Raw genomic sequence first — 17,925 nt, 5'->3', positions numbered from 1 at the left:
TGTTTCAGAGAAATGTTGCTATGGCTCTCCTAAGTAGCTTGGGTTTGTGGGGTTTTTTTGTGCCCTGATGGAAACTGAAGATGCATCTACACTGTAGAAATAATACAGTTTGGCACCACTTTAAGTGCCATGGCTCCATCCTACAGAATCCTAGGATTTGAAGTTTGGTGAAGCACTAGCACTCTTTGGCAAAGAAGGTTTAAGACCTTGTAAATCACAAATGCTAGGATTTGATAGGATGGAGCTACAGTGGTCAAAGCGGGTATCAAACTGCCTTGTTTCTACAGTGTAGATGCATGTTTACACATGAAGCATTGGGGAGGCTAAAAGAAAGAGCAAGGAAGTGCATCTTATGTAGAAGAGAAGCATGCACACTTTTAGAGAAGAGATCTCTAAAATATTTTCTAGTAAAGAAATCTCTCTGGGGGCTATAAAAGCATCCCAGGAGGTGTTGGATATGCACACACATACACACACCAACCCCATAGAAAGAGTCACAAAGACAGCACATAATTTGGCCCCATAAAGACCTGCCCCCAAATGCATTAGTCAACGTTCAGCCCCAGCAACCCATTTCCAAGAAGGGCCGCATCTTCCCCCCTTCACAGCATTCGCTGGAGCTTCATTTGCGGCTGGTCATCATGAGTAATTCCCAATAAACTCCAGAGAGTAAAAGGCAGCCATTCCCGCAATCTGCAATCTCTTTATTAGTGTAAAAATAAAAAGTCATTTTATTGCTATTACGGCCTGTTTGCCATTATTTGCATAATTGTCAAATGCTAATAAGACAATTAGCAATTATAGCTTAATAATTACGCCGCAGCCATAACTGTCCTATTGTATCATAATGAAATTCTTAATTGTTGCTAGAATGGGTTTTTTTTTTAAAAAAACCCGGTCTCTGGTTCAAGTATATAGAAGCCGCAGCGGAGAAGGAAAGAAATTGGATGGCTTAGCAGACAGAAAAGTCAGGATGGAAAGGGCAGAGAGTGGCAGAATTCTGTCTGACTGTCTCTATCTATCTATCTATCTATCTATCCCAGAAGAGATATCAATTTTGGGTGGCAAAGTTATTTGTAGGGGAAAGTTCAGATTGGACGTACAGATTGACTCTGTAATGCAGTTGTCTGCTTTTCCTACTGCGTTCCACCTGACTGAGCAATATTGTCTTTTCTAATGAGTCCTGTCTTCTCTTGATGCACCCAAAGTATGACAGCCTCAGTTTCATCATGTCGGCTTCTAGGAAGAGTTCAGGTTTGGTTTGTCTTGCTAAATGCCGTCAAGTCAGCTTCAACTTATGTCAATGCTGTGAATGGGAGACCTCCAAGACACCTTGTCAAGTCTTGCAAACTCAGGTCTGGACTCTATGCACATGCAATGCCTTCTTCTGCTTCTGCAGCCATCTACTTTGCCAAGCATCATTCTCTTTTCTAGTGTCTTCTCCAGATGTGTCCAAAGTATGACAGTCTCAATTTAGTCATCTCAGCTTCTAGGGAGAGTTCTGGCTTGATTTGCTCTAGGACCCATTGATTTGTCTTTTTCACGATGTCTATGAAACCCTTCTCCAGCACCATATTTTGGATGAATTTCTTTTCTTCCTATCCGCTTTCTTCACTTTCGCAACCGTACATAGAAATTGGAAATACGATGGCACAGACCATCCTGACTTTGGTATTCATTCCCCTTCTCCAAAGGGATTAAGCAAGGACAGGGGGTTTTCCTTGGAAAACTGGAAGTCGGCCTGTTAATCCCCAAAGTGCCTAAGAGTATGGGCCACTACGTAATATCCCCGTTCCCATTTTCAGACCTTCGTAGCGGCTAGTTACCCATCAAGCCCCACATGACCACAGACGTCCATGCTGAAATTAGCCTTTAAATGGGCTCCTTCCTTCACCCCTGGGGCTTCTGCAGGATGAAATTGTAAAACATCAGCTGGCCTTCCTCTCATAATATTAATTTACATCCCTCCTTGGGGCAGGAGAGGTTAATTGGTTAATATTTGCAGGGTGATTTCAAGCTACAGAGCCACTAAATACCTATTATTGTTTATTGCTAATTTGCCGTCTTCAGCTCATTGCTACAGCTTCGGTTGCTTCAGAATCCAAGAAGGAGTTCAAAGAATGGGCATTCTCGGGAAGGAAGGCAGGAATGTGTTATTGCTTTTCCTATTTGTTATTGCTGTGTATTTATTATGGGCAGAGGTTCTATAACACGCTCAATGATGCGTAGCTTTAATTATCTATGAGAGCCAGCATGGTGCAGTGGTTGGAGCATTGGACCATGACTCTGGAGACCAGGGTTCGAATCTCCACTCAGCCATCAAAACCCACTGAGTGACCTTAGGCAAGTCACACTCTTTCATCCTCAGGGGAAGCCTTCCTCTGGACAAATCTTGCCAAGAAAACTCAGTGACAGGTCCACATTTATAAATAAAGGTTATATTATTATTACCTTGGAAGGATATTCCCAATTAATCCTCTGCCATCCCACTTTTTCAGCTGCTTTTAAAATGTGCCAGGTTCTCTCTCTCCTTCCCACTTTTCCCTTTTGCTCTCATCTTACTCCAGTTGCTGCAAACAGAGTGCAGAAAGTAGTCTGCATTCAGCTAACTCAGCAAAGGAGAGGAACTTCCCAGTTGGCTTAAGCCAAAGCAATCTGCTGCAACATCGCCACACTCTTATGTTCTTCCTTATTAATACTTTTTAGCATATTGACCACACTCTGATGTCACTTGGCTACAAGTTTCCCAGTTTCAATCTGTGAAATGCTGGAGAGTGTGCATATGTATGCAGGGATGGATACATAGATTCATAACCTGCCCTTCCAGTGCTTACACATTACATAAGGTGACTTACACAGAGATTAAGAGCAATGATAAAGGATAATAACATCCCATAAAAATAGCCAACCGATAACACAATAACAAGTTCAGCAGGTAGCAAAGACTTTGGACAAGACCAAATGAACTAACTCGAGTGGGTATATGTGAACCTTTTACCTTTCAGATGTCTTGGACTATAGTTTCCATAATCCCTTGACATTAACCTGTGGCTTGTGGGATATAAAGTAGCAGGGACTGGTGATGCCCAACGTACTGAATTGGGTTGCATGGTACTGCTTTATTTATACCTTTGAATATATCTTTTGGGGTTTGTCATTGTCTTTCTGAGAGAGTGTGACTTGCAGAAGACAGGATCACGCAGTGGGTTTCCATAGCTGAAGCGAGATTCGAATCCTGGTCCAGTGCTCCAAACCACTTCACCACACTGGTTCTTGGAAACTGCATACTCCAAGCTAAGTCTGGCAATGGGTCAGATTTGTGGGAAGCAAATAGTGATATGACTCTGCCAGAGAAAATGGCGGCACTAGAAACTGCTAGAAGGCTGTTGGATGCAGAGAATTTTGTTGGCCAGACTTCTTTGGATCCCAGCTAGTGTCTTTCCTTCACTACTGAATAGTCTTTTGTTAAAAATCCATCTGGGGCCCTTCCCAACTCTGTGTCTTCGGAGCGGCCTCCAACGCGCCAATTAATTCCTAGTGTAACCTAAGTACAAACAGATGTCTATCCTGCCCTCTTTCTCTCCGCTGCGTTGAGCCAATGAGGGAGAAAAGCAAAGTTTCTCTGGTGTAATATATTTCCCATCAGCGTTTGACGTCCTATTTATTATCCTGGTTGTAGAGCAACATATGCTAAACCCTTATTACAAGAGATCCCTATAAACGGCGCAAAAAGGATTAATAATGCATTTATAACACAACTTGGCTTTAGTCGTGAAATGATCTATAAATGCGTAATAAATGTTTTATCATGTTTTTGTAGCCTGTTATAAATGATGAATGGGGAGGCGGTAGATGCGGCATCAAATATTAATGCCGCATTGTTTGTGCCCTTGCGCCACTACTGTTCGGGAAGCCATTAATAATCAAGTGAACGGGGACCGTTACGAGAGAGGAGGGGGGGAAAGTTGCGGACACAACAGAGTTGCGGCACCGCCATTTATAACGCCATCCATAATCCTTATCATAAAGTAAATACATTGTCCGGTGACCACCAATGAGACTGTGAGGAAAGCGGTGAATTATTTGTAAGAGTGGTTATATATTAATGTATATGATCCATATCGCGCCCATAGAACTGCCATCAATATATTACATGGTATGTATTATTAATCTTTCCCACTCAATTTATGGGCAGAAGCCCTGCGAAGAAAGGGAAAAGCCATACTTCACCTCCTTGGCTTTGCCATTGCCAGCATGTGTAAATTCCTCATGAGTCCATTGGGGTCACGCTTGATGATTCTCACCCAAATCTGTGCATTGTTGCTAAAAGCTGAGCATGTGATGTGGGAATTCTTTTGAGGGCAATTTGATCGTTCATTCACACATGAGAATCATGGTCTCTTGATGCCAGTAAGTCAGACAGCAGTGAGCAAACGCCTGTGACTCACCTGCCATTGATGAGGTAACCTGGTAAATCTCACCCTCATGGAATGGGCTCTTCAATGGCTTTGAGCTGCATATGGGATCCACCACTGAGGACTGCACTCAAACAACCATTGGAGAGTCACAGCCCTGCTCAGTCCTGTTTTCGTTTGTTTTTGTAACGCTCATTAACAGCCCTGAATGCTATTTTTTGGTGCAAATGTTCCACAAAGTGAGTGCCACCACACTATGGTCCCTGTGGGTTGGATCTCAAGAGGCATGGCACCAAATGAACTTCTCACGGAGACCTCTGGTTCTGAACAGATCACATAAGGAGAAGACAAGTCGCTTGGGTAACAAGGGCTCTTCAGCGAGATTTATTTTTAAACTAACAAAAACCCCATAAATTGTTTTGGACCAGATGTACTGAACATTTTTCATCTTTCAGGAGGTCTTGACCTGAGATTTGAATTGCCTCTGCTGACATTTAAGCACAGCTTTACTTAGCTGAGCCAAGAACAGATGCTTATATTTTGGGGAGGGGGCGGAAACAGGGAGCGTTGTTATCTGTAAAACAAGAGAACATTTCCAATGAATACGGAAGCTGAAAACAAACACGCAATCGTTATTCAGCTGCCAACAAAAGCTGAAGCGGCCACATCCCCAAAAACCTTGATAATTGAATGGTTCTTTCTGCCACCCGTGTCCATTTATTTATTCATTAGATGTATAACCTCCCTTTGCTCACCTGGAATTTCATTAAAATCAAGCTCACCAAGAGGCATCTTTTTTGCAGCAAAGGAAAGCAAACAATCTTTTAAACTTCTGACATGGTTGCATTTGCTTTTAGATTTAACCGATATGTTATTGGTTAACTGATATGTTATTGTTTTAAATTTTAAATGGTTCGAGATCGATTTTATTGCACAGGCTGACCTCAGTGAACAAAGCCTCTGACAAAGGAGCTGCTTTTTACAAAGTCTTTTTTTACACCTCCATTTTCCTCCTCATCCTCGTTCTAACTGGACTTTGGAAAGCATTGGCATTGGGAGAATGGCGAAGGAGGGTTGAATAGCAGCAGTGTATCTGCCGTAAACAATGCAGAAATGGTTGAGCTGAGAAAGAAGGGGATTTTACTATAGGCAATCCTACTGTATGAATGTGTGCCTGCCTACTACAGGCAGCGTAAACAGCAGCTGCCTCCAAAATCTCTGAGTATTTGCAGACTGGGAAAAAGAAAAAGGAAAAGCAGATAAGCCCAAACCATCAGCTCCCCTTTTAAAAAGCATCCATCTCTCTATTTGTTGATGTTATGTGCCCTCAACTCATTTCTGACTTATGGCAACCCCAAGGTGAACCTATCATGGGATTTTCTTGGCAAGTTTCTTCAATGGGTTTTTTGCCATGGCCATCCTCTGAGGCTTCTATGCTTGGCCACTAAAACAGACTTGCGATGTTGCAATGAAGCAGGATGTCTGCAGTAAACCATGCAGAAAAGCTTGAGCTTGGAATGAATGGCAAAGGTGCCACAAGATCCCTTAGCATGAGCTTCATGTTCCCAACTCCTTTCTTTCAGCTAGTCTCCAAGGTGCTCCAAGATCCCTTTGCATGAGCAAAGGTGCTCCAAGATCCCTTAGATTGAGCTCATGCTCCCAACTGCCTTCTTTCAGCTAGTCTGCAAGGTGTTACAGCCAGGATCTCTTTGCATGAGCCTCCTGCTCCCACCTTCCCTCGTTGAGCGAGTCCCAAAGGTGCTCCAACAAGATCCCTTTGCACTTCTTTCTTTCAGTTAGCCTCCAAGATGCTCCAAGCTCCTTTAGCTTGAGCTCATGATGTCCCTGCTTCTCTCTCGGAGTGGGTCCCCCAAGTGCTCCAAAAGATGCCTTTGCCCTTCTCCGTCCGGACTAGCGCTCTGGGCATCCTTCCCGCTTTCCATCGGAGGCGGAGGGCTGCCTGGGCCGGCCCTTTCTCCGCCCCGCTTGGGCTCCGGATCCCGGCCATTGGCTTCGCCTTGCCTCCGCCTGGGAGTTTTCCTCCTCCTTCCTCCAGATCCCTTCCGAAGCTGGGAAGAGGCGCCGGGGCCGAGGAGGGCTTCCTTCGGGGGGAGGGCAGCCTGGGTGCCTCTTTGGAGAGGTCCCTTTGCGCCTTTACGCACCGAGGGGCTCCAACTTTGCGCACAGCTTTGGCCGCCTCTTTCTGGTTGATCTGAAGGCCCCCTTGGCCCGGATGGCCTCCTGGGGGGAAGGTCTCCCTCTCCTGCCCACGAGCCCCTCTTGACCCTGGAGCTCTATCCTCGGAGAGAGAGGGAAATGGGAAGACCCCAAAGCCCCCCTCCTCCTTAGCCGCCCTCCTGGGGCTCGGATGGAGTTTGCGCCTTCTGGGTCTTCCTCCTTGGAGTGAAGAAACTTGGATCACTTGGGAAGAGGCTTGGAAAGAGAAGGACAACTTGGACTCTGTGGACAACGGTGGACTGCGAGGACCAGCCAGCCTTTTGGGGAGACCCACAGCTTCTTCCCTCCCGCCTTTTCCAGCAGCTCAGAGGCTTAGGTGAGGGTCTCTGGTTCTCCATATATATACTCCTTATCCATCAGCTTCCTCACTTAACTCCTTCCAGCAGCTCAGAGGTTTGGGTGAGGGGCTCTTATTTTTCCATGCATACTCTCTCTTTCTGGTTCCCCTTCCTGATCCTCTACCTACAAACATCTCTCCATCTTCTCACTAGTGTTATCCATCAGCTTCCTCCCCTATCCCTTTCCAGAGTCCAGAGCCTGGGATGAGGGTCTTTCTCTCTCCCTGCTGTAATTCATTTTTCTTCACTGCCCTCCATCATTGTCTCCTGCTGTTATCCAGCCCCTCTCTTTGGTCGACTTCCCATCCCTCCCAAGACAAGACAAGATGTCAGCCACCAAAGCCCTCCAGCTGTGGTGTAAGCAACAGTGTGAAGGCTACAAAGGTGTCAGCATCACCAACATGACCACCTCCTTCCGGGACGGCTTGGCCTTCTGTGCCATCCTTCATCGCCACAGGCCGGATCTCATGTGAGTGCCAGGTGTGACAGGGTGTGCTTAGGGACTCTTTGGGCATGAAGAGGTTGACCAAAAGTTGTGGTGATAGCTACTACACTGGTGGGATATTGTGGTGATGACCACTGTTGTTGTTGTTGTTGTTGTTGTTGTGTGTCTTCCAAGTCGTTTCCAACTTTCGGTGACTCTGTTATGGAGTTTCTTTGACAAGACTGGTTCAGAGGATGCCATTGCCTTCGCCTGAGGCTGAGAGCATGTAACTCATCCAAGGTCAGCCTTGGTTTCATGGCCGAGCTGGGAATCAAACCATGGTTCTTAGAGCCATAGCCCAACACGCAAACCTCTATATCACACTGACTTAGGGCTAATTCCTGGAGGACTGAACTGCTGGTGGGAAGTAAAGCGGGAATCTCCATGTTCCAGAGCAGTATAACTTTGAAGGCTGGGTACTTCAGACATGGGGTTGTTTTAGCTGGAGATCCTGCACTGAGCAGAGGGTTGGAACTGATGGCCTCTGGGGACCCTTCCAACTCTATGATTTTCTGATTTTGATATAGCGAGGCATACAGATATATCTCAAATAAATTATCTCACAACAGCCTTGCCAGGTATGTCAGTATTGGTGGTGGCTGACACATCGCCTGACTTCATAGTAGGGGTGAAGTTGGAGCAAGAAGTGTTCGAACACCTACTATATACCCTACTGCCTTTCCCCCGATTCAATCGACCTTTCTCACTGCCATGTTCAGTTGCAGTATACCTCTGAATAGCAGGTACTGGAGGAAAACTATAGAGTTTATCACAAGGAGGAAAATTGAAAGTTTAAATGGGATTTATCCCGTGAAAATCATGCAATTACTATTAAACCGCAATTAAGATTTTCATACACAGCAGTCATTATCCCAGGAATAACCAGGCAATAAACAGCAACAAATCATTCACGGGAATGATTTGTTGCTGTTTATTGCCTGGTTATTCCTGGGTTAATGGTGCTTTAATCTCTTTTGATTGTGACATCGTGTGAAAAACTTTATTGCAATTGCACAATTTTCGCAGGATATTCCTGAAATAATGGTACTTTAATCACAATGTCATGTGAAAATCTTAATCGTGAATGCACAATTTTCACAGGATAAACCCCATTTACACTTCCAGTTGTCCTCGTGAGATAAACTCCTATGTTATCCTTTTGGCTCCAAGTGAAAATGGTCTTGTTTGGCCAGGAAGCGTTCTTGTTTGCCCAGCTCTTTTATGTGGTTGTCAAGTAGGTTTGTGTGTGCGCGCGCACACGCATGCGCCTTCAAGTTGCTTGTCAGGTTAGGATGACTCCATGAATTTCCTGGGGTTTTCTTAGGCATGGGTTTCCATGGCTGAGCCAGGGTTCAAATCTTGCCAAGAAAACCCCATGATAGGGTTGCCATAAGTCGGAAAGGACTTGAAGGCATGCAACCACAATGTTTATATTTAAAAAAGGCCTGATTCCTTTGGAAGTGGCCAACTGTGTCAGTTCACAGGGTTTTTTTTGTACAACTTGATATGATGGAATGGACCTCCCTCCAATAAAGAAGTAAATCCCTGCTTATAGAAAGGTAGCATTTCAGGGAGAAGATACACTTTTTCCTTGACACTCAGTATCTAGCTGCAAAGTCTTGTAAGGAAGATTGAGTCCGTTGAGCTATGATGAGGTTAAGAAATGCTGCAACCCCAGCAAAGTTTCTCCACCTTTATCAGCACTAAGCCAAAGGCCTGATGCTGGCGGTCGAAGGCGGAAGGGAATGATAAGGCAGGGCTGGAAGAAAGCCGCACTGTTTGCAAATGTTCAGGCTCCTGGGCTGTTGATCCTTCCCACTCCCTGCTGCTTGCTTCATTGAAAACCGGTCACATGGAAGGAAGTGACAAGGGGACATTATGTCATGCGAGAAAAGTCCGTTGCACAGAACTTCTGAGACAGTTCAACATATGCATGCATTGTGCACGCAACAGGTATCGCGTCACAACAGAGAAGTCTGGTGTGCAAAGGGAGCGATGAAGGAGTTCTTTGTTTCTGTCCTCATTTCAGAGATGGTGCAAGTGTGTTATTAGGGGACACACTGCAAGCCTGTGGGGGGGAAATCTTTTCTAGCTATAGACACTAGTGAACAATACAGCATTCACTTCCTTTTGCAACTTTCAGTAGTGCTTTGGTATTATGTTCTTGAATAGCAGGGATATACAACGTCCCTTGGATGTATATATAGATGGCCCTTGGGAGCAATTCCAGTTCTACGACTGTATACATAAATTATTTTCAGTGCTGCTGCTGTTATTTCCTCCTTGTATGTTCTAGCTTTCCTTTTGACTTCCATTAAGCCATGGAAGTTAGAAGCGGTGTTAAACTGCTTTATCTCTGCGGTGTGGCAGCAGTCTGAGTTCAAAGTGCAAAAGAAGTTTGCACTCAGTGAAGTCATCAGGAAGGAGAAAAGTGGACAGAACATGTCCCTTCTCAATAGGCTCAGGCAAAAGCAACCTGCTGCAGCTTTCCTTGGTTTGTCTGTTGTTCCTCTTTCATAACTTTTGCATTCTCAGGTGTTGCTGGGCTGTGCGTTTCCCAGTTAGGTTTCAGTTTGCACAGACAAGGTTGCTGTTGACGTAAAAGGCCATCCCCAGTCATAAAGGTGGCAAGGCTTAGGATAAGAAAATGAAAAAGAAAGCAAGAACCAGGCTCCTAAATGACTTTCGGGAGGTTTATTTTATGCATCTGCTGCTGATAATTTGCTTTCAAGTCTTGTTCTGGGGAAGTCCAGAGCAAAGGTTGGATGGTTTCTTGGCTCCTAGGTAGCGGCGCTCCCTCTTGCCCATTGGAGACGTCTTGGAGAAAACATGTCCCAGCAATGCTTTACTCATTCACGGCTGAGTCACACTTCCCTCAAGCCTCAGTGGAAAATGCCTCTGAGCTCATTGCGTCCAGTGCTTTCCAATGTGGACCCTCCGCCCCCTCCATGGACTGTCACAGAGCATGGGACACATTACTGTTTACATTACATTACCATGTGGGTGTGTATGTGCCTTCAAGTTGCCTGTCGACTTACAGCAACTCTATGAACATCATGGGGTTTTCTTAGGCAAGGAATACTCAGAGATAGTTTTGCCTGTTCCTTCCTCTGAAATATAGCCTACTGCACCCAGGATTCATTGGCAGTTTCCTGTGCAAGTCCTAACCAAGGCTGACCCTGTACATAAAGAGATCTTGTAGCACCCTTGAGACTAACTGAAAGGTGCTACAAGATCTCTCTATGTACCAATTCCACAGACTAATATGGCTATATCTTTGAATTCCAGGGCTGACCCTGCTTAGCTTCCAAGATCAAATAGGATCTGGTGCCTTTAGAGCAGTGGTTTTCAACCTGTGGGTCATGATCCCTTTCCCTTTCACAGAGGTCGCCTAAGACCATCAGAAAACACATATTCCCGATAGTCTTATGAACTGAGACACTGCAATTTTATGGCTGGGATCACCACAACATGAGGAACTGTACAGTGGTGCCTCGGGATACGAAATGATTGGGTTACGAAATTTCCGGGATACGAAAAAGTTGGATTGGCAAAAACTGTTTCGGGTTACGAAATATTTTTCGGGTTACGAAATTCATTTCGGCGCGAAATTCAAATGCTGCAAAGTGCAGCTATAGGCTTTCCAGTGCTAACGGAAAAGTGTTTCGGGTTACGAAATTTTCGGGTTACGAAAGGAATGGCGGAACGAATTAATTTCGTAACCCGAGGCACCACTGTATTAAAGTGTCATGGCATTAGGAAGGTTGAGAAGCACTGCTTTAGAGGATTGTTGTTGTTGTTGTCGTCAACGGCCCTTGAGTCAGTCCCAACTTATGGCCATCCCATGGATAAGACATCTGCAAGATCCGTTGTCCTCCACTGCTCTGCTTAGGTCCTGTAAATTCATATCTTACTATAGTCTATCCATCTGGCATGCAGTCCTCCTCTCTTTCTATTACCTTCTACTTTTCCTAGCATCATTGCCTTTTCCAGAAATTCATGCCTTCTTATGATGTGGCCAAAGTACAACAGCGTCAGTCTGACCAACTTGGATTCCAAGGAGAATTCAGGCTTGATCTGTTCTAGCGCCCATTTGTTTGGCTGTTTGGCTGTCCATGGTATCCTCAGAACCCTTCTCCAGCATCACATCTCAAATGAGTTTTCTTCTTATCCTTTCAAGGATACTCTCCAACATTTCACAGATGAAAAATGGGACGTGCGTGGCCACGAAACTAGCATGGCAGAAGTGTATCTGCCCTAGAAGCTCTCAGAGCGGCTTACAATTATTATTGTTTTAATTAGACAATCTTGGTATGCAACATTTTAGGACGACTCTTGGAGAATATAATGCGCATAACTCCGTTTCCTTTCTTCTTATTGTGGTTTAGTGGCTGCACTGGTGCCTTTGAAAGGACACATCCAAAGTGTTAATCCAGGAGCAGGGGCATTATGGGAGTTTTTCCAAGGAGAGGGGCATTATGGGGATTTTAATGATAGCAGCTATCAGCAAAAAAAGCAGTGTTAATTTCATCTTTGAAAAGGCATGGATTTAAAGTGGAGAGAGGGAGTGAGAAAGTCTAGCGAATGAGTGATGTTGCCTGGTCCATTTGGATTGGCACAAACCCCCTTCTCTTTTTCTTCTCATTCAGAAACTTCAGCTCTCTTCACAAAGAAAATGTCTATGAAAACAACCAACTGGTAAGTAAGCTTTTCCGCCGCTTGTACTTCCTGCTCTGATATCATCGGACGCCGTATGCCTCCAGGGTGTCTCCCTGCCTGTCCCTTCCTCTGAACACACTTTGGCCCCGGATAGATTAGACCGGAACTAACAGACCGTAAATATAAACAGCGAGCGGCTGTAAAGGCAACAGACTTAATCCTTTTTAAGAATTCTGTGTGATCAGCTGTACTGGAAGGTTGCTTTTTTAAAGTCCCTTGTTTGCATTTGCCTCTGGCTGCACCCGTTTTATAGATGGGATAGCCGTTTGGTGCCATTGGGTGAATGCTTGCTCTCCAGCCGAACCGGAGGCTGCAGCTCTCCTGACCTGCTGTCGCATAAAATAAAGGCTTGGATCAAAAATTGGTTCCCTTTTTTGGAGACATGACTGTGAAAGTGTGCTTACTGCACTCAGTGCAGAAATAACCTTTTGCTGTCTGAGGCTGGATTCTGGAAAAACAGGTTCTGGGAGAACTTCAGCATGGTCAATTTGAATAGAGGGAATGCTATTGGTAAGCCATGTCTATTGCCCAGTGTTAGTGATATCAGCATTGCCTATTCACAGTACCAGTGAATATGGCAGTGGTACAAAATTATCAAGGCTGAGCAATCTGCCATAAGGCCTTCATTGCAGATTTTCTGTACTCTTTTATCCCCACAACAACCCTGTGAGGTGGGTTTTGAAGAACATTAGCAACACAGCAACATAGGAGGAGATGGACCGTTTGGACCATCTGCAGTAGGATTTTGGCCCCTTGCAACATATGGGTGCACTGCATTCCTGGTTCTCTTCTTTTTTGTTTTGGAAACTGGATCTCACTGCCCAGTTTGCTCTTCATGTTGACTGGATTTTGGAGTGTGTGATCCCCTGGATGCTTTTGAAAGGGCTTCTCTGTGCAGATGTGAGAGTGTGCAGCAGATGTTTCCAAAAGGGAACGGCATTCGGACCACCCATCGGCTCTGTGCTGACTCCAGGAAGCCAAGTGTGGGATGCGTGCCTGGAACGTGGAATAGCCCAGCCTTCCTTCCGTTGCAAAAAAGATGGCCTGCAGAATGCAGAGATTGCCTTTGCTTTGGCTGCTGAAGTTTCCCTGATTGCATTCTCGTCTTGCCTTCTTCAAAGAACATCCCTGGGGAAATGTTTTGGAAAAGTAACTTTTTCAAACTCTTCCAGTCCTGTAGAAGAAAGGCACTGCAACTGCTGAACACTTTGCTTTCTAAGCTTGTATAGCTTACTAAAGGTAGGGTTGCCATAGTGCCGGACCTCCAAACTGGGAAAATGTAGGACAAAATTTTCAAATGTAGGACACACAACAATGTATCCTACATTTGAAAATTTTGTCCTACATTTTACCTCACTATCGCGGCAGGGAGCGGAGGCCAAGCGGCAAGGGAAAGCCTCCACTGAAGGAGGCTTTCCCTCCCTGCCTGGGCCCTGCCGCGATCGGAGGCCCCCGCCGGGACCAGGAAGGAGGGGGGAGGCCGGCGGCGATTGCCGCAGCCTCGCTTCCTTCTTGGCCCCCGCAGGGACCAGGAAGGAGGTGAGGAGCCCGCCGGCGATGGACGGGGCTTCGCCTCCTTCTTGGCCCCCGCGGAGGCCAGGAAGGAGGGAGGAGGCTGCAGGGAGGCGGGGAGGTTGGCGTGGCTGCGCCCAAGAGGTGCCGCCTCCCTGCAGCCTCCTCCGCCTCAGGCCTCGGTGCCCTCCTTTTCCTCCGTGCGACCATGCGCGGTAGAGGAGGAGGAGGGCAGCGAGGCCCCAGGGTTGCCCAGCAACCCCGCTGCAACCGGGCTTTTCCCGGTTTTTGGCTGCACCTGTGCCGTGACCGGGCAGGTGCAGCCAAAACCGGGAAAAACCCGGTTGCAACCGGGTTATGGCAACCCTAACTAAAGGGGTATGAAAATGGTTGTTTGCTTCCAACTTTGAGCAAGTAGGTACATGAACCAGGAATAGGGTTAGCTTCCTGTGATACCTAAAGCTAGGATTGTGGTTACATGTGCCAAAAAAAGCCAGGATTCATATACTAGCTTTAAACCAGGTTATTTGCTTACAAATCTTGGCTTGTTGGGGTGCATTTAACCATAACCTCTGGTTTTGATGGTATATAAAATGGTCCCCTTTTTGGTGTGTTTACCTACCTGCATGAAATGAAGAATGAATGCATATCTTCCTTGTTCACATTTAGCCTTATTAAGCCAAGATTCCTGGCTTAACGTGACATGCAAAAGGCAAACATTGTAACACACCGTTTTTTCAAACCATAGCTTTGGCTTTACATGCCAGCCATCTTATCATCTTAGTTTAAGGAAAACATACCCAATGTCATCTTATCTCCTCTGCATCCTATAGGCTTTTAAAGTAGCGGAGAGAGAGCTGGGGATCCCAGCCTTGCTGGACGCTGAAGATATGGTGGCTCTCAAAGTACCAGACAGACTGAGCATCCTTACTTACGTGTCCCAGTATTATAACTATTTCCATGGCAGGTCCCCAAGTGAGTATGGTTTTGTTTTGTTTTGTAAAAGAATCTTTGTAGTTTTGTGGCACACCAGCCAGCACTTTTTGGCAGAGAAGGCTAAAGTCTTTGTAAAACTACAAAACCCAAGATTCCAGGGATGGAGCTACAGCAGTTAAAGTGGTGTCAAACTGCATTAATTCTACAATGTCAATGCACCCCAGAAAAGGCTGATATGGTCCACAGCTGGTCCACAGTGTTGGAAGTTTGGAAGTTGCCTGACTATGTGATCCTGTCTGATCCAGGCTGTTTTGATTCTTTCATAAGGACAAAAAGCAAATGATGTTGTTCCATGATTATAGGGAATCTCATAGGGCCTCAAATGCTAGAGTCATCTGTGCTGCTTCATGTTTGAGCTCACCTTTGCCAAGGTGACTATATGGCCTGTTGCAATAATGTCCTCTTATACTAAGAATGAGGAATATAAATGGGGATTTGAGACCCCAGCATTTGCAGCAGGAGCAAAGTGGACGATTCATGCACTCGCACATGTTCTCTGTCCTGCAAAGTTTGGATCGCTTGTTGAACGTTTTAAGCTGTTTCTGGGACTGTTGGTATGCAACCCGCTCTGTTGCTGTTCTCCCCACTCTGGCTTTTAAAATGTTGCTCCACAGAGCAGAATATCCAGTCTTGTGAAACTTTCTCTCTGCTCTTTGCCCTTGCATTCTTTGTCCTGTCTCTCGAAAGCTGTCTCCAGAAATGCCCAAACAAAGACAAATGGGCTAACATTTCCTCTGAAAAAAGTTGGGATCTTTGCCAGTTTGGGTGTCTTTCCTTCGATTCCCAAGGGAACCGTTTCACCACATTGTTTAATGAAAGAAAGAAAGAAAGAAAGAAAGAAAGAAAGAAAGAAAGAGTCTGAAGCAAAAGACAACAGCAAACCCCTCCTGGTTTTAATGCCCTCTGGGGTCTTCCAGAGGGATTGGGTTGCAGTTGTAACTATGGCTTGAGTATGTGTTTTTTCCAGAACCGCAGCTTGCAAAGAATGCGCCCTCTGAACTCTTGTCAATGGTGACCTCTCAGTTTTAGGACTTCCCTTACAACATGTTGCTGTAAATGTCACTTTTCATGCATTGTAGACTGCTGCTGAGGGTTTTGTGGAGGGAAAGGCACCAAGATTTATGAAACAAGGAGTGCAATTCGACTTTGGAGACTAGCGTTCAAATCCATGTTTGGGCATGGAAACCCTCTGAGTCACACTCAATGCTATGAAATTCTGGCATTTATAGTCTTCTGAGATATTTAGCCTTCTCTGTCAGAGAGCTCTGGTGTCACAACAAGCTACAAATCCCAAGATTCATGCACTATGGCAGTTAAAGTGTTGTCACACTGCATTGATTCTGCAGTGCGGATGCAGCCCAAAGTCAACTTCTTTGGTTGCTTCTTGCAAATGTGTATGCATTCCTTCCTCCACAGTTGGAGGGATGGCTGGGGTCAAACGCTCTCCTTCCATCTCCAGCGAGGAGCCTGCGGGGAAGAAGGTTGTTCCTGAGCCAGTATCTCCATCACCTCCCAAGCCATCCCTGGTTCATGTGCCATCTGAGCCGAAGACAAACCCGGCCCTGAAAGGGAAGGAAAACGCTCCGGTGGAGGCAGTAAGGAGTCATCTTTTTTGGTTTGGTTGGGTTTTGGCCTTGCAAGTTGAAGTTAAATGTAGAAGTGGGAGGATGCCTATTGCCATTGACCCAAAATGGCAGTCATTCTGAAGAATGATACCAATCGCATTTTTAGAGCTTTAGAGGAAAGGAAGCAATCCAGTGGAGAAAAACCCCAAATGGAGAAGAGTTGATGGCCAACCAGAGAAGTCCAGCTAGTCCAGCTCTTTCATTGGGTGGCCCTTCTAATAGATGCAGCAGGTTGGCTCTTACTTTCAGTACTCTTACATTGTTGCTGTTTCCCCCCAGAAAAGACGCGTCTTAGCCGAAAACGCAAACCTGCGAAGCAGCAACTGTGCAATCTGTGGAGACCATGTCCACCTGGTCCAGCGTCTCCTGATGGATGGGAAACTTTATCACCGAAACTGCTTCAGGTATAGTCCTCCAGAGAAAGACCTGGGGCATAGCCACACTGCAGAAATAAAGTGGTTTGGCACCATTTAAATTCTTTGGCTCAGTGTTATGGGATTCTGGGATCAGTTGTTTTGGGAGATGTATAGCCTTCCCTTGTCACAGTGCTCTGGTGCCCCACCGAACTACAGATCCCAGAAGTCCATAGTATTGAGCCATGGAAGTTAAAGTGATGTCAAACTGCTTGGGAAATCAAAATTTCCATAGGAGAATCCAAGAATTCCATAAGTTAGAGAATTGTTTGCGGTTGTTAACCACCCTTGAGTTGATCTGGACTCATGGTAATCCTATGGATCTCATCTCTCTGACTCTGGAGACCAGGGTTCGATTCCCTGCTCAGCCATGAAACCTACTAGGTTGGGCAAGTCACATATTCTCAGCCTCAGGCGAAAGCAATGGCAAACCTCCTCTGAACATATCTTGACAAGAAAACCCCATGATAAGTTGGTCTTAGGGTGGCCATAAATCGGCTTGAAGGCGCACAACAACAATGTCAGTGTGTTCTGTGTAAAGTTTTATTTCTTTTGTCTGCAATTTTGCCTCAGGTGCAAACAGTGCTCCAATACCCTCAAGTCCGGAAACTACAAAGTTGGGAATGATCCAGGGACTTTCATCTGCAACCAGCATGAAGAACCAACACATCTCCAGAATTCCTTGCATGTCAACACAAGGAACGTCCTTGGAGAAAATAAACCAGCCCGTCCCCCATCTACTCCATGGTTGAAAGAGGTTGAATCTAAGAAGCCAGAGCAGGAATCTCAAAAACCAAGCCATGCTCCTCAGAGCAGCGATGCTGCGAAAGCACCTGTTTGGGAACATTCCAATTTTGAGCATCATAAATCTGTCTCAGTAGCTGCAAACCCAGGTTCACGTTGGTCGGAAATGAATAAAGGGAATAAATTGGGTCGCTGTGAAAATACGACCACCTCTCCTTTCTCTTCCAATTGGACACCGTCATCAGCCAAAACACAACAAGCCCGGGAGAAGTTTTTCCAGGCCTCTCCTCTAACTGTGGATAAAACAGAACCCGTTAAAAGTCGAGGCACTCCTTTAAATCCTTCTCCTCTAACTGTGGATAAAACAGAACCCGTTAAAAGTCGAGGCACTCCTTTAAATCCTTCTCCTCTAACTGTGGATAAAACAGAACCCGTTAAAAG

General features: G+C 45.6%; 2 protein-coding genes across 2 annotated transcripts in view; both read left to right on the top strand.

Annotated features, from left to right (window-relative positions):
• The window catches only part of LOC121914363 (transmembrane protein 184A-like), a 308,956-nt gene that overhangs the window by 87,336 nt on the left and 203,695 nt on the right, over positions 1–17,925 (top strand). The gene's annotated exons all lie outside the window — the stretch shown is intronic.
• Positions 6,834–17,925, top strand: part of MICALL2 (MICAL like 2) — a 19,557-nt gene continuing 8,465 nt past the window's right edge. The window contains 7 exon segments of the mRNA XM_042437754.1: positions 6,834–6,969; positions 7,273–7,460; positions 12,125–12,173; positions 14,540–14,681; positions 16,119–16,297; positions 16,607–16,731; positions 17,314–17,925. The exon segment at positions 17,314–17,925 is cut by the window's right edge and continues 4 nt beyond it. Coding sequence (XP_042293688.1) covers positions 7,318–7,460; positions 12,125–12,173; positions 14,540–14,681; positions 16,119–16,297; positions 16,607–16,731; positions 17,314–17,925 — 1,250 coding nt within the window. The 5' untranslated portion in view covers positions 6,834–6,969; positions 7,273–7,317.

This window comes from Sceloporus undulatus, chromosome 8 (assembly GCF_019175285.1).
Source record: "Sceloporus undulatus isolate JIND9_A2432 ecotype Alabama chromosome 8, SceUnd_v1.1, whole genome shotgun sequence".
In the NCBI taxonomy this organism is placed as follows: Eukaryota; Metazoa; Chordata; class Lepidosauria; order Squamata; family Phrynosomatidae; genus Sceloporus; species Sceloporus undulatus.
The sequence above is the reverse complement of the archived record's forward strand: the minus strand, read 5'-3'. Positions and strand labels throughout refer to the sequence as shown.